Genomic DNA, 14,513 nt, shown 5'->3' with positions numbered 1-14,513 from the left:
TCCCAACCAACCTTTAATAATAATGAACATTGAAAAACTGTATAAGATTACAGAGAGAGATAAGAGAGAACGATTGCCCACTTAAAAGAGCCCTGGATTTTTCCAAGCTCCTTTCTAAGTTTCTTCTGCGGCACCGACTGGGCTACTGTTTTATGTGTCCTTTTTTCGTATTCTTATCTATCCCCAATTGTCACCGTTCAAATCTGGTAACTTTGTCTCTCTTTCTCTCGCTTTAATTCTGTTTAGTCACACACACACACACACACACACACACGCACGCACACATATATGTTTGTGCAAAATATTGGGAGGGTTTGTGATGGTTTTGTCAGAGTAGTGAATGTGTACAGCAAAACCCATTTGGGCAAATCCCAAGTTTGTGAATAAGGATCGATTCATTTTTCAATTTGAAGTTTATTTATGGCTTTTGATCAAACCCCAATACCAAATGATGTAAGGCCATTGAACATAGCTAGAGCCATACCTGAAGAGCCCCGCATTATGGCTGCCATGGCTAGTTCTAGTAGTAGTGCTGTCACCACACCGGCAACAGCTGGTAGAAACCCAGAATTCTTTTCCAACCCAGAAGGCTCTGTACCTGTTATTTATTCGGCATCAGTGTCTGATGCTGGTTTTGTAGGTTTAGGATATGGGAATACTGTTCCTGGGGTTACCCCATGGGCCCCACTCCTGCAGGTGCCGGTTGGGAGTGTGAATGTGGGTGCAAATGGTTCAGGTGTTGCGTTTGGTTATAATCCTAATTTGGGGAACTGGATAGTTGGTAATGCTGTTGATCATGCCGGAAATGAAATGGTGTCAGGATTTGGTTCTTCACCCAATTTTGGGAATCGGATTAATGTTAATGGGAGCAATGAGGCAGTTAATACAGGGTCAGCTTATAACCCCAATTTGGGGAGTTGTGGTAGTGGCAGCGGGGCTGACCATGGGAGTGAAAATGGTAAGGATGATTCGGTGTCGGGAAAGAAAGTAAAGTTTTTGTGTAGTTTTGGGGGGAAGATTTTACCTAGACCAAGTGATGGTATGTTGAGATATGTTGGAGGGCAAACAAGGATTATTAGTGTGAGGAGAGATGTGAGCTTTAATGAGCTACAGCGGAAGATGACGGACACATATCAGCAGCTTGTTGTTATTAAATACCAGCTTCCTGATGAGGATCTTGATGCACTGGTGTCTGTTTCATGTGCTGATGATCTTGATAATATGATGGAGGAATATGAGAAGTTGGTTGAGAGGTCTTTGGATGGGTCAGCTAAGTTAAGGGTGTTTTTATTTTCAGATTTACAGCTTGATGCTTCTGGTTCGGTCCAATTTGGGGATTTACATGATAGTGGGCAGAAATATTTTGACGCAGTAAATGGGGTTGTGGATTGTGGTGGTCGTCGTATCGCTAGGAAGGAGAGCAAGGCAAGTGTAAGTTCAACACAAAACTCTGATTGTAGTGGGACTGAGGCTGTTGATTGCTCAGGTCCTGGTCAAGGGGATGTGACTTGGCCACCATCTACCAGCCTGTTATCCCCTAGGGATAATTCGGCAACTTCTCATGATTCTACTCCAAAATTAGTCATTGCAGATACCAAACCCCCACCTTATGCTGGTGCATCTGCTGTTTCTTTGGTAATTCCAACGGCTAAGTCTGGTCCTCCGCAGACTTCATGTTCTCAGACTGAGGTTGAATTTGAGAGGTCTGCTCCTTTTACTGAAAAACAGCAGCATATGGCCCATGATTTCAAGCAAGTTGGATCAGGCATTCCACCACATGCTCCTCAGATGCAGGTTTATGTAGATCCTAATCAAGAAATTACAAATCATGCAGATTATAGGCACCTTCCTCGCCAAATGGGTTTTCCAAATAACCATCTGCTGGGAACTTCTGGGTCTGTACTCACCCAACAGCATTTTCATGAGAGTAATGCAGGTGCTACTTCTCTTCAATATGTTCCTGCAGTGCATATGACTATGGCATCCACACCTGTAAGGCCAACTGTGGTTCAACCATTGATGCAACCCCAAAAAACTCGATTGGAGCACTATCCTGAAGAAAATGCATTTGGAACAAGGATTGTTCAGGTTCTTGACCCAAGCTACAATGTGTATCGGGCTCAACTCCCTCATGCAGTTGTTGGAGGAGGCTATGGCTGGACCCAAGTTCCTCAGCCAGAGCATGTTGCCTTCTCTGATGGGTCAGTGTCTCATCAGCAGGTAATTTTCCCTGAGAAAGTTCCAAGAATGGAGGACTGTTATATGTATCAGAAAGCACTGCCTCATGCACATTCTGATCCTTTGGTACAGGACCCAAGAGAATCTGGAATGATCTATACAAACTCACTTCATCATAGTCTTCTCTTAGAAGATACTATGAAAGCCTGGCCTATGGACAGGGTTTTGATAACTGGTGCCTTGGGAGAACACATTATTGAACAAGGTGCTGGTGCTCAACCTGCAGTTCTTAGTCATATGGATCATCATATTGGAATGCCACAGTCAGAAGCAATTGTGCCCTCTCAGAATCTTGAGTCCCTTAATGAAAATGAGAGAACTTTCTTGAATACTGACAATTCTGATCAGTCTAAGATTTCAGCTCCCTATGGCATGATAGGTTTACCAGGTGATGTACAGTCTCCTTGTGGCATGTCCACAGGTGGAATTCCTGAGTCTCACATAGAAGATTATGTCCAGCAACATTCAGTGCCAATGCAACCCCAGATTTTACTGAGTAAACCTGCTAATACTGATGTCTCTCATGCTGCTGGTGTACCAATTCAAGCTTCTGAACAACTAGTTCATGAATCTCCGAAAGAGTACACTGGCAAGCTTCCTGGTGTTGTTTCCAAAGAATATGCTGTAGATTCTTACATATCTTATGACCAGCTGAGATTAGTTGATGGGATGATGGATGCTCTCCACACACGCCCCCCTGAAATTAATGTTAACAATGATCAGAAAAAGTCACTTGTTGATAAATTTAGAAAGGAAGAAATCTTAGATCATAAAACCCAGAAAATTGCTGGGAGGGAGGTTCTTCTAGATAATACCCTTAGCAAACCTCAGGTGGTTCCCAATTCAAATCATATTAAGCAGTTTAAAGTGTTACCTGCTTCTACAGGGGTTTCTTACATGCATATTTCCCGACCAATGGAATTACATGAGGTTGCACAACCACCTATTGTGGTTAATAAAGCATCACATCCTCAATTTAAGATTGAGATTCCTGCCTTGGATTCTGCTGAAGTTAGTTATGGGATCCCTGCATTCTCTGGTGTGGAGTCGGTCTATGTGAATGACAGAATCCCACCTGTTGTTGAATGGAAGAATGATTCACAATTGCATTCAAAGGTTGTCCCTAGTGACGTGGAAGCTTTATCCTCAACTGGTAATACACTATCTTCCCTATCACCATCTAGTGGAGTTGGCAATGCTCAGGACTCCTCGAACTCACTCTTCAGCAGCCAGGATCCTTGGAACTCAAGGCATGATAATCATTTTCCTCCACCTAGACCTAGCAAGATTGCAACAAAAAAAGAAGTCTTTGGTACTAGGGATCCTTTCATTGAGAACCACTCTGGTGAGGTGGACTTAATCACAGGTGTGATGGTGGAGGATGGAGTTCCCAAGCCCCTGAGTAATTCAAACAAGGATTTAGAGTGTGTTCAATCATCCGAAGGTCAGAAGCTTCTTATTCGGTGTGCTCATGTGTGCTTATAACTGGATAACTCCCATAATTATTTGTTATGTTTGTGTTCATCTGGATAATATCAAATCTTCTCTTATGTTGCAAAAGTAGTTTCTTAGCATTTTTTATTTCATGGTTGAAGGTTCAGCTGAGGAACTCATCAGGAAAGAACTCAAGGCTGTCGCTGAGGGTGTAGCTGCTTCTGTTTTCCAGTCAGCTAATTCTAATCCAGAACCAACAGTGTCAGAAAGCAGTGAATCAGCTTATGAACCAAATCAAGAAAAAGAAGTTTCAAATGAAGGTTTAGAAATAAAGCAAAAAGCTAAATTTGAGGTGCTTAATCCTTTCTGTTTTCATTGCACTAGTTGGGAACATGTTCATGTTTATCAATTGGCTTTCCTTTTCCTGTTGCCATTAATGGTGGCTTTATCTGACTATTCCCTTATCCCTATAATTTGTTGCTTTGTTAACTCAGGACATGAAGAAAAAACTGCCTGAAAAGGTGAATTTTTGTTTTCCAGTATCAGAAGGCCTTGGTTGCTTGCAGGTTGAAAGAGTTCACTATTTTTGCTTTCTGTAATTTATAATCGTGATTGTCAATTTTAAGCATGTTTCTGGCTGTTGACTGGCAGATTATAAAGAACAGTGACCTTGAAGAGCTGCAGGAATTGGGTTCTGGCACCTTTGGCACCGTTTATCATGGGAAGTGGAGGGGTACTGATGTCGCAATCAAACGAATTAATGATAGGTGTTTCGCTGGAAAACCTTCCGAACAAGAACGCATGGTTTGTTTTCATTCTTCTCTCTGTTTTTTTTTTTGTCCCGTCTCACCTGTTAAGCTTTGCTTTTATTGATGTTATTCATGTGTTATGACTTGCTAACTGTCTTCATTGTGCCATGTGCTCAAAATCAGAGAGATGACTTCTGGAATGAGGCAATTAAGCTTGCTGATTTGCACCATCCAAATGTGGTTGCCTTTTATGGTGTTGTTCTTGATGGCCCTGGAGGTTCTGTGGCGACAGTGACAGAGTACATGGTTAATGGTTCTTTAAGAAATGCTTTGCAGAAGAATGAGAGGTGCCGTGTTATTTTCTAGTTTCTTTTCATGAACCTGTATCTCTCTTCATTTTAATTCATGCACCACTTTGAAAGTGAAATTTGATTTTATAATTGCTTGTTGTCAGGAGCCTTGACAAGCGTAAGCGTCTCATGATTGCCATGGATGTGGCCTTTGGAATGGAATACTTGCATGGGAAGAATATTGTGCACTTTGATTTGAAGAGTGACAATTTACTTGTTAATCTTCGAGATCCTCACCGGCCAATATGCAAGGTTAGTGACCCGATCTGGAGGAAGAGGATATTTTATTCTCCCATTCATTCTTATATCGAGTAATGAACTCTCTGACGTGCATATCCATTGTGGATTCATTTCTGTTGATATTCTCCTTTTGACAATTTTAGTATTTGGAGAAATTCTTTTTGTGCCTAATTGATCTAGAAAATTGTCTTGTTGCATTTAGTGGTTATCTCACTCTGCAAAGGCAAAATGTGGGCGTCTGACTAAAATAAGTTATCCTTTTGCGGCAAATTAATTGAATCTTTTTGATGGAACACTTTAGAGCTGTTGCAAGGGTCCTTTTGAATGATGGGATATTTAGCAGAATGGTTTAGGGGTACAAATGGCATTGAGGTTATGGGAATGTTTTCAAATGGAATCACTTTAAATTTGACTTACAAATCACAAATGGTATTATTACTGTACTTAATAGCATAGGAAAAGAGAGGTAATCTTATCTTCTCAACTGTACTTGATGCTGATATCTTCAAGTGCATGCTGAATGCTGATATCTTGTCAACAGAGTTTCAGGCTGATATTTTTTTTAAGCAAGAGATGAATGGAATGTCTAAGTTAGTTGATTTGAACTCTCTTTTGTCCAACTGTTACTTTTACTCGAGTGACTTGGTGGATTTTATCTCCCAGTCTGTATCACGTGTGAAGTGTTTTTACCCCTCCTTGTAATGGCAATAGTCTCCCCCTTTTCTTTTCATCCTTATCTGTTTTCTTTTCATTAGTTGAGGTTTCCAAGTTATTCTTTTTATTATTAGTGATGATAGTTAAGATTATTGTTTCTATTTTTAGTCCTGAATTCAAGAAGCCTTTGCTTTTGTCATTGATAGAAGTTATCAGAGGCTCAAGTGCTTATGAAACCTTATCATAAGTGGCAATTTGCATATGCTATTGGGAATAGAACTCCATTTCCAAAATGCTCACATGTAATCCTTGAATGACAATCAGTCAAAACTATCGAGTTCAAATTTAAGGTCTATGGTTAAAATGATGCATATAATCCGCAGGGCTTTACATGTGCTGTTTAACTTAAGGATTCTGTATTTGATTTCAATAGAAAATCTATTGGATTGGTTTTTCACTTCTGCTTTTGCTCCAGGTTGGTGATTTGGGCCTGTCGAAGGTGAAATGCCAAACACTTATCTCAGGTGGTGTGCGGGGAACACTTCCATGGATGGCACCGGAGCTTCTGAATGGAAGCAGTAGTCTTGTCTCTGAGAAGGTTTGTGCTCCATTTGTCGTTTAATACCATCTTGCATATAAATATTTTCTCCTTCCCACTTGATGAGCTTGTGCTTCAATTCTCTCTAACATAGGTCGATGTGTTCTCATTTGGTATGGTGTTGTGGGAACTTCTAACTGGTGAAGAGCCATACGCAGACTTGCACTATGGGGCTATTATAGGTAAGGTTTTTGTTTTATCACAAATAATCGAGTTGCATTGACTTGAATGGGCTCAAGTATGTGTCTCGCTGATCATTTCCCTACCAAAAATCAGGTGGTATTGTGAGCAATACCTTGCGGCCACCAGTGCCGGAGACTTGTGACCCAGACTGGAGATCATTGATGGAGAGATGCTGGTCTGCTGAGCCATCAGACAGACCAAACTTCACTGAAATTGCAAATGAGTTGCGTGCAATGGCAGCAAAGATTCCTTCCAAAGGGCAAGCCCCATAGCAGTAGCCCCCTCAACACATTCCCAGGTTTAAACAATGGTTTCAGGCAAGTTTTTGTGTTTTGTGTCTCCCCTTTGTACATTGGGAATGCGTTGCTTTCTTGGTTGTTGAAAGACATGTATGCATTGACTTGAATGTAGCACAGGCTAGGTCGGTCTTTCTTTTTTGAATTACAGTTTTAGAATTTGTCAAGTTGTTGGGTTTTACGTTTTATTTAGAATTTGTTTACTATTACGTTTCATAGCATTTGTAATCTTAGAGAGGTCGAATTTGTTTGTTCTTTTATAATGACATTGTTACATTATTTTCCCACCCAGCATCACAAGAACATGGGCTGAATTGTCTGCGCAAGTCTTCACCACCTCAACACTGATGCTGGATGCATGCAACAGTATCATTTTTCCGAAAGTCGATAATAACTATTGTTATTACCGTGGCCTAAGCATAAGTTTTTTTTTGATTGGCATGAGGAGTTTAACTAGGAGCAAGAAACCAAGTGTATGGGGAGAGTTCGAAGTGTTAGCTGTGTGCTATAGTTGGATGCTGATAGGTTGAGTTTGTACAAAAAGCTTTCAATAGCATCTTCCTGAATCTATCTATCTATCTATATATATATATATATATGATCTGCCAATTGAAAGGAAAAAGGTTCCCATATCCTTGAATTAGTTTTATTAATCAAAATCAAATATTTTCATAGAAAAGATAAGATGCACACATGGTGTTAAATACTAGAAAATACATATTAAATAGAAATAATTTCACAATTAATATTGATTTATTTTGATTTTGTTCACTTCAATTTTCTAAATTGATTAAAATATGTGAACAAATTTTATAAACTTACTCAATGGGCAGAGTATTTTGCTAGTTTTCAACGTGTATATATGCATCGCCGAAAGCATATTCTCTCAAAAAGTATGAGATTCAATCGCTTGAAACGCGAGTCAAGTGAAAAAGAAGAAAAGTTTGAGGCGTGGTTTCTTGACTGTGTCGCCGTGGAAGCTCTTTGTTGCAATCCTTTTGCCAGCGTGTTAACTCGTTAAAGATACCGCCTTCACAAATAGCCCCATCATAGAGAGCCCTGTTAGCATCCAAAAACTATTAAGCCGAAGAGTTGATGTTCTCCATTCTCTTAGACCCTTCCTCGCCTCCTTCACTTCAATTTCCTTCTCCGTATTAAGACCCTCTTCTTCTCGCTCCCAATTCATCCCTTTTTTTCTGTATCTTTCTCCCACTCACGCATGGCTAAACCTCAAGTAACCTTCATGAGCCCCATCGACTCGCCAAGAATGTCCCATGAACAAGAAGGATATGATCACCTTGATGATTATGAAGAAGAGGCATATTCAGCTAACGGTTGCTGTTGTTTTCGACTATTCACGTTCAACTTGAGGCGGAACAATGAACGGGAATATGATATTTTGAACGAGAATGGTGACCATAGAGATCCATGGTTGGTGAGGAAACTGAAGAAAGTAAAAGAGGCTTCAGAGATAGTGGCAGGGCCAAAGTGGAAGACATTCATTAGAAAGATTGGTGCATATATCAAGAAGAGGAAACAGAGGAATAATCAGGCTCCGTATGATGCTGAAAGCTATGCTCTCAACTTTGATAGGGAAGAAGATGCTGTTTGATTCCTGGTTTCTCTTCGAAGTTTGCTGCTGCTTCTGTAGATCAAGAAACTCGTCGAAACGAGTTGTGAATAAATTCATTATTTTTTAAAAAAATTCTTGGATTGAGAATATCTTTTAATGGTTGACCTTTTGTTTTTTAACAAATCGTTTGTTGTTTTCACTGTCCTCAAATGTGCTTGATTTCCTTCAAGCACTCCATTTTTCAATTCATTACCGTTAATCCTCATTTCATTACCACTAACTAGTTTTTCTTTGGTTATTAGATTGTGGGGTGTGGAACAAACTGGATATGATGTGGTTTGCTGTCATTTTGGAAACTAAAGTCAAATCTTCGACATGCTATCCGAAATGTGCACTGGTATATTCATGAGAAATTTCTAAAACCTTACTCTCACTGATCAAATCGCAACCCCTACATGTTTTTGAAAAAAATTCTGTGATCAAATGGTTTTGAATGTTAAAAAGGATGTAATTACTTTTCCTTTACTGTTGCTGTTCTTATCACAAATATAGAAATATAAACCAGTAACAGCAAAATTACAGGCCCGTGGCTCGGAAGGAAGCTATCCAAACCAATACTTTCAATCTTATATGCTTATAAGCTAGGGACATCTATTGTATCAGTATGTATGCCTTCAAAGCACACTTCTCAACTGGAATTGATAGGTGAATGAGTTTAGACCATCTTTACATATAGAATATATTGCAGCCACTTTCAAATTAAGCTGAGCTTTCCAGTATGAGCAACACAGGGATGTCCAAACAGAACATCCCTACTACCCTTACAGAATTCTTGCTCATTGCAATGCCTCCAAAATGTGCTCTGATGCTCTTCCCCAGGTACGTACACAAGGAAATAATAGCTTTCCATTTATACGATATGTTTAATGCTGGTATCACCTGCATTGGTTATTTTCTTCATTACAATTAGCAAATTGTTCTTGAAGGAGCCAACGTTCACATATAATAGGCAGCTTACTTCTTTCGTTTGCTCTTCGAAGTAGAACCTGAAGGACTGCTGTGCCAGTTCCTTTTCCTTTGGTTTATGAACCAATTATTTATCTGCTTTAATTGCAAACCTGTTTCCTGCACCAATCTTGCTTTGTCTTCCTCCTAAAAACAATTTTGAGAAGACAGTTTGAGGAGCCAGCAGGGAAACATTAACAGTGTATAGTAAGGACATCATCTCGAACTTACAGTTGGGTATGGCCACTTGGAATGTGTTTGCCACCAAGCTTTTAAGAGGGACGTAGTATCACCTGGCAGTTTTCCAGCTCTTCTCTTACGTAGAATTTCCTCTCTAATATCCACAATCTTCTCCTTGTAATCCTAAAGAGAAGGAAGCCTCTCAGCCACACCATTTTCACATGGTAATTTACCATTTAATTTTATGCATTCTTACCTGTTTGAGCTCATGCTTCAATTCTTGCCTTACACGCTCCATCAAGGACCTCTCAGTCTCGGTGGGAACTAGAGGACCAAATCCCATGGTATCCAACCCATCAAGATTTCCATCATACAAGTTGGCATCACTATCTGCTTGGTCGTCATCATCATCAGACATAGTTGCACCAGTGCCTTCCCCTGGAGATACACCTGTCAAGCACAGTAATTTAGTTTTAAGCTTAGACATGCATTTCAATCCGATTTAACCCTTAGCTTAAATGCACACTATCATATAAAAGAAGGAAAATCCAAAGAGCACGGGATCTTCCATTTCTTTCGGTTACTCTCAGCAACAACAAGAGTCCTAGCTCAAGCTAAATTATATCAAAAACTTTTGGGGGTTTCACATGTTCCACAGGAGAAAACTTTGTATGCAGAGATAATAACTATTGGACTGCCAACCTAAATGCTTTGAATGGAAAACAATGAAGCAGTGTTAGATTGACGAGAAGCAAGCCATAGGAACTATTGTAGCATTCAGTGGTAACCATTAACAGTCGCAGTAAATGATAGTTCACAAAAAGAAAAAAAAAATGGTGTTTCAACACAAAGAAAAGTGTTTGTTTGGCTTCAATTTGTAAGAGACTAGAACATAGTGTGCACATAAACAAACTACAATTGATTAAACGTTGATAAAAGATTCACACTTTAAAGTGACCCAAGATAAGGTTGGACAAAAAGCTATTCAAAGAAATTCCTTGCCCCCACATATGAAATGATGCTTTAAAGCTCCAGGAGACACAGCCATGAGAACCCTTTGACTGAAATGACATGAATGATGGGTCATTCTCTTTACATAGGCATCACTAATACCGTTACAATTTATAAACTAATGCCAAAAGCAACCATGAAAGTTCCACAAAAACCAGAAATAAAGATTTAGGTCATAAATCAACTTTAATTTTAATGAAACACCATATGTAGCACTTTAGTTGCAGCAATGATGCGGGTTTTTTTTTCATAGTTCTCTGATTTAAGTTTTAAACAGTAACAGTGGGGTACAGAAAGAGAAGTGGGCTGCCCCCATGGTTAAACCGCCGGCCTCTTTTAGCAGTCAAGGCACAGTTGGCTAAGGGATTGGCTAACATTGGCCATAGTTCACCTTTGATATCTTATTAACTATAGTGTTTAGCTTCAATATTGAAAAACAAACAAGTAAAATGTACTCTGAGAAATAGAAGATGAATATCTTTGGGTACTCCTATATCAATCATCCAAAGTTTTCTTGGCAAAGGAAAATGTTAAACAGCATGGATCAAGTATGATAACATTGACACGAAGCAAGACAACTAATATGACAGCAAAGTAACAGCACAAATTGCGGATCTGCAAGATGAATACAAAAAAACAGCAGCAAGAAAGAAGCAGCTTGGCTAACGAACATGCAAAGAATCATTTATGAGTTATTTCAGTCCTTTCCACTATGTAGGCCACCAGCAAGCCCTATGTTTTACGTTTTCTTTTCCTTTCGATAGAAGGTCTAAGTACCTGTCAAACTTTGTAGAGACTGTTCAAGTTCCCAGCATGCCATTACAGCCTCCATAGCATGAACACGGACATGTTGTTGCAATTGGTCTTTGAAGGAACAGAGCAATATAACGTAATGTGTCTGCATGGCAAGGAAAAAAAAAAAAAAAAAGGAGCAAAGCAGGAGTGTCAGATGGAAGAAAACAAAACTGATAACGTTATATGTATCTCACATAGAACAAAGAAACAAAAACAGGAGATGGGCATAATTGATAACATCATGAATATAAATACTTGAACTATTAAAGAAACTGCTGACATACTTCATCGCTTATCATGTTGCAGCAAATGTACACTTGTATTATACATTCATATACCCATGCAGAAGCCACATAGCCATGCCGAAAGATTTCATATAATCCTTATTTACTATACATCAGTAAAGAACAGCTAAAGTGCAAAACTTCTATCAATTGCAAATCACCTGCATCATCGTATGAGACCCCTTGAAAACATTAATGACAAATTTATTCCAATCTAAATGGTCTTGAATCTCTATTTCTCTTAAATATTTTAGCTTTGAAACGCTATCATAAGCTTTTTCAATGAGAATTTTTTACGGGACATAAATGCATTATCAAGCTGACCGAGGAACAGTCATCAGTTTTATCATTCACCCTCACAAACTTCTTTAATGTCGCATATGGTAAGAAGAAATCAATGCCAAAACAATCCAAAATTTCGGGAAATTTCTCATTAATTGACAGCAAGAATTTGTTTCGTAATCCATCATGACCAACTAGTTTTGTAACATCAATTTGTAACATGACTTTATATTTCCAACCTTATTGCTTATATATAATGTCTACTCACTATAAAGGCATGGGATGGCAATGGGCACCATTGATCGGGTTTATATTATATTCACACCCTACTCATTAACTATTGCTTAAGAAATTTAGATATCTCTATTTCCCATCTATCCCATCTATCAAGTTTCGGATACCCATTTGAGTATCATTACTTGATTGCTATTTATTATCCAACATAAAATAAAAGTTAAATATATATTTGAGATATGTATACATATATTAAATATAAAATTATAAATAAAAGCACATACCCCAATGTAATATTAGGGTATCAAGTTTTGGATACCCGTTCGAGTATCAATTACCCGAGTAATATTTATTATTCAACATTCAATATATTATATTGGATTAAAAAAAATATAAATGTTATATATATAATACTATTGTATATATCTCATATAAGGTTTGAATAGGTTTCAATTTGGGTTTGACAATATTCATATTTTATTCATTACTTATCGAGTAGAGTAATTGAAAAAACCCGACCCTTTTAAATCTATTTAGGTCGGTATCCATTTAGATCGAATCATCATTCATCAGAACACTAAGAAAAAACCCTAATTTGATATTTTTCCATGTCAAACTCACTCCCAATCACCCCAATCATCCATTATTATTCTAAAGAATCTAAGTTATGTCAATCTCTCTTTCTATCAAGACATTAATCTCCACTTGTCTCCTTAATGGAGCTCAAGTAACTGTAGGCAAGCATTTACTCTAATAATTGGGCTTCTTAAATATAGAACTTTTTTTGTAATTAATTAAGGGAAGAATTATAGCTTCAACCATTACTGCAACGTAACAGAATCATATACTAAAGGCAAAAAGTTAATTCGTACAGGTATGAGAAATGAAAGTTGATGAATCAAAATCAATGCATGTAATTTGGAGAACAATTAGATATAAGACACTTGGCAGGAACTTTCTTCATGCCAGAACAAATCCCATAACACAAGGAGGACTAATCCCTGCAAACAGATGGATATGTAGTAGAAAAACCATCACCAAAGAGATTCCCCAAAGCACTTCAAAAGTTTCAATTATTTTCATAGAACATCATAATTGATACCTGCAGTGATGCCTTAACGGTCATCACCAGTGCCATGACCCGCATCGAAGTTACCATTTATCCACTCATCAGAACCTATTTTCTTTCACATATATCAAAAGGGTTTCTTCTTACTTAACTCACTCTCCATAATGGAGATATTAAGGTACGATGAAGAATGAAGAGAAGGGAGTTTCTTTGTCATTTCAAGTTTGGAATTTTAACAGGCACGATAAGCATCCAACAAAAACAAATGTAAAAGGAAATCCCAAGATGTATAAATCTCAAAAATCAAGAACCATTAATTAACCGACCGATCATAAACGTGATGATTATCTCATATCTGTTATAACAAAAAAAATCCAAACTTGAACCCACTCAAAGTCAACAAAAGCCAGAGCACAGGACAGACAAGCCTTGAAGAGCACAGAACGACAAATAATTAACAAAGCATTAAGAGAAACAGTAGTAATTACCATGAACTGATCAAGTTCTTTCTCATCAACAACATGGCTCCTACCAACACCAGAATACTTAGCCACAACATCTTGAGACTGAGCCAACTGTGTATCAATCCTAGCCAACTGGTCAACTGGCGTGGCAATCCTTAAACAAGCCACGTGAGCAGCCAATAACTGTTCATATAAGGGATGCCCTAATATCTCAGCTTTGCATTTAGCTCTCTCCCAATTATCACTAACGGAATCTATCAATTCCTCTTCACTTCCATTATTGGTGTTGTTTTCTGGTTTTTCGATGCGGGTTTGGGTTAAAACGTCGTCGTGTCTACGGAGGACTGCGTTGCTTAGCCATGTGGGACCGGTGGAAGGTGAGGCTGAGAGGTGGTGGTGTTGTGGTAGTTGAAAAGTCATTTCTTGTGGTGTATGGTGGTGGTCTTGAAAAGCCATTAGAGGTGGGTTTTCATTTCAAAATGAGGGCAGGAGAGAAAGAGAAGGAGAGGGAGATATGGGAAGGAAAGAAAAGTGGGTCTGTATGTTTTTGAACGGAGAAGGACAGAAGGTTTTGAAGTGAAGTGAAAGCATGAACAACAAGAAGAAGAAGGAAATGGAGGAGAAAGTGAAAGTCATTTGTTTTTTGGGGTCAGCTACAAGTTTAGTCCTTCTTTCTTTCAACCATAACTAAAACAGTTCTCAATTATACCCTTGGGATTTCTTTCCCTTTTTTTTTTTTATAAATAAATATTGATTTGAAAATATCAATTTAAAACAAAAGAAAAGGTTGAACTCTTTGGGATTTTTTCTTTTAAAAAAAATTTATTGATGCTTCATCGATCTCAATTATAACGATTTAAGTGATGTTTTATGA

At 38.3% G+C, this 14,513-nt stretch overlaps 3 protein-coding genes across 6 annotated transcripts; 2 read left to right on the top strand and 1 right to left on the bottom strand.

Moving 5' to 3' along the window:
* Positions 1–7,312, top strand: LOC7455655 (uncharacterized). 4 transcript variants are annotated; one of them, XM_024604595.2, is made up of 11 exons: positions 2–2,220; positions 2,311–3,682; positions 3,834–4,024; positions 4,167–4,238; positions 4,324–4,476; positions 4,605–4,768; positions 4,876–5,023; positions 6,141–6,263; positions 6,358–6,445; positions 6,540–6,763; positions 7,035–7,312. In XM_024604595.2, the coding sequence occupies exons 1-10, from the start codon at positions 421–423 to the stop codon at positions 6,716–6,718; spliced, it is 4,290 nt and encodes a 1,429-aa protein (XP_024460363.2). In that variant the 5' UTR covers positions 2–420; the 3' UTR covers positions 6,719–6,763; positions 7,035–7,312. The 4 variants fall into 4 exon arrangements, with proteins under 4 accessions (XP_024460362.2, XP_024460363.2, XP_002308376.4 ...); XM_052453485.1 differs by having other exon boundaries at positions 3–206; positions 641–3,682; XM_024604594.2 differs by having other exon boundaries at positions 1–3,682; positions 4,167–4,193.
* A 272-nt stretch (positions 7,313–7,584) lies between these two features.
* LOC7455656 (uncharacterized) lies at positions 7,585–8,613 on the top strand. The gene has a single exon (XM_002308342.3). It carries the CDS (start codon positions 7,962–7,964, stop codon positions 8,352–8,354), a length of 393 nt encoding a protein of 130 aa, XP_002308378.2. The 5' UTR covers positions 7,585–7,961; the 3' UTR covers positions 8,355–8,613.
* A 305-nt stretch (positions 8,614–8,918) lies between these two features.
* On the bottom strand, positions 8,919–14,273 carry LOC7455658 (homeobox protein knotted-1-like LET12). Its single transcript, XM_002309279.4, has 6 exons — positions 13,664–14,273; positions 11,289–11,409; positions 9,757–9,950; positions 9,552–9,683; positions 9,334–9,467; positions 8,919–9,254 (listed from the first exon to the last, which is right to left on the bottom strand). The coding sequence occupies exons 1-6, from the start codon at positions 14,093–14,095 to the stop codon at positions 9,251–9,253; spliced, it is 1,017 nt and encodes a 338-aa protein (XP_002309315.2). The 5' UTR covers positions 14,096–14,273; the 3' UTR covers positions 8,919–9,250.
* Between the last annotated feature and the right edge of the window lie 240 nt (positions 14,274–14,513).

This window comes from Populus trichocarpa, chromosome 6 (assembly GCF_000002775.5).
Source record: "Populus trichocarpa isolate Nisqually-1 chromosome 6, P.trichocarpa_v4.1, whole genome shotgun sequence".
Classification (NCBI taxonomy): domain Eukaryota; kingdom Viridiplantae; phylum Streptophyta; class Magnoliopsida; order Malpighiales; family Salicaceae; genus Populus; species Populus trichocarpa.
The sequence above is the reverse complement of the archived record's forward strand: the minus strand, read 5'-3'. Positions and strand labels throughout refer to the sequence as shown.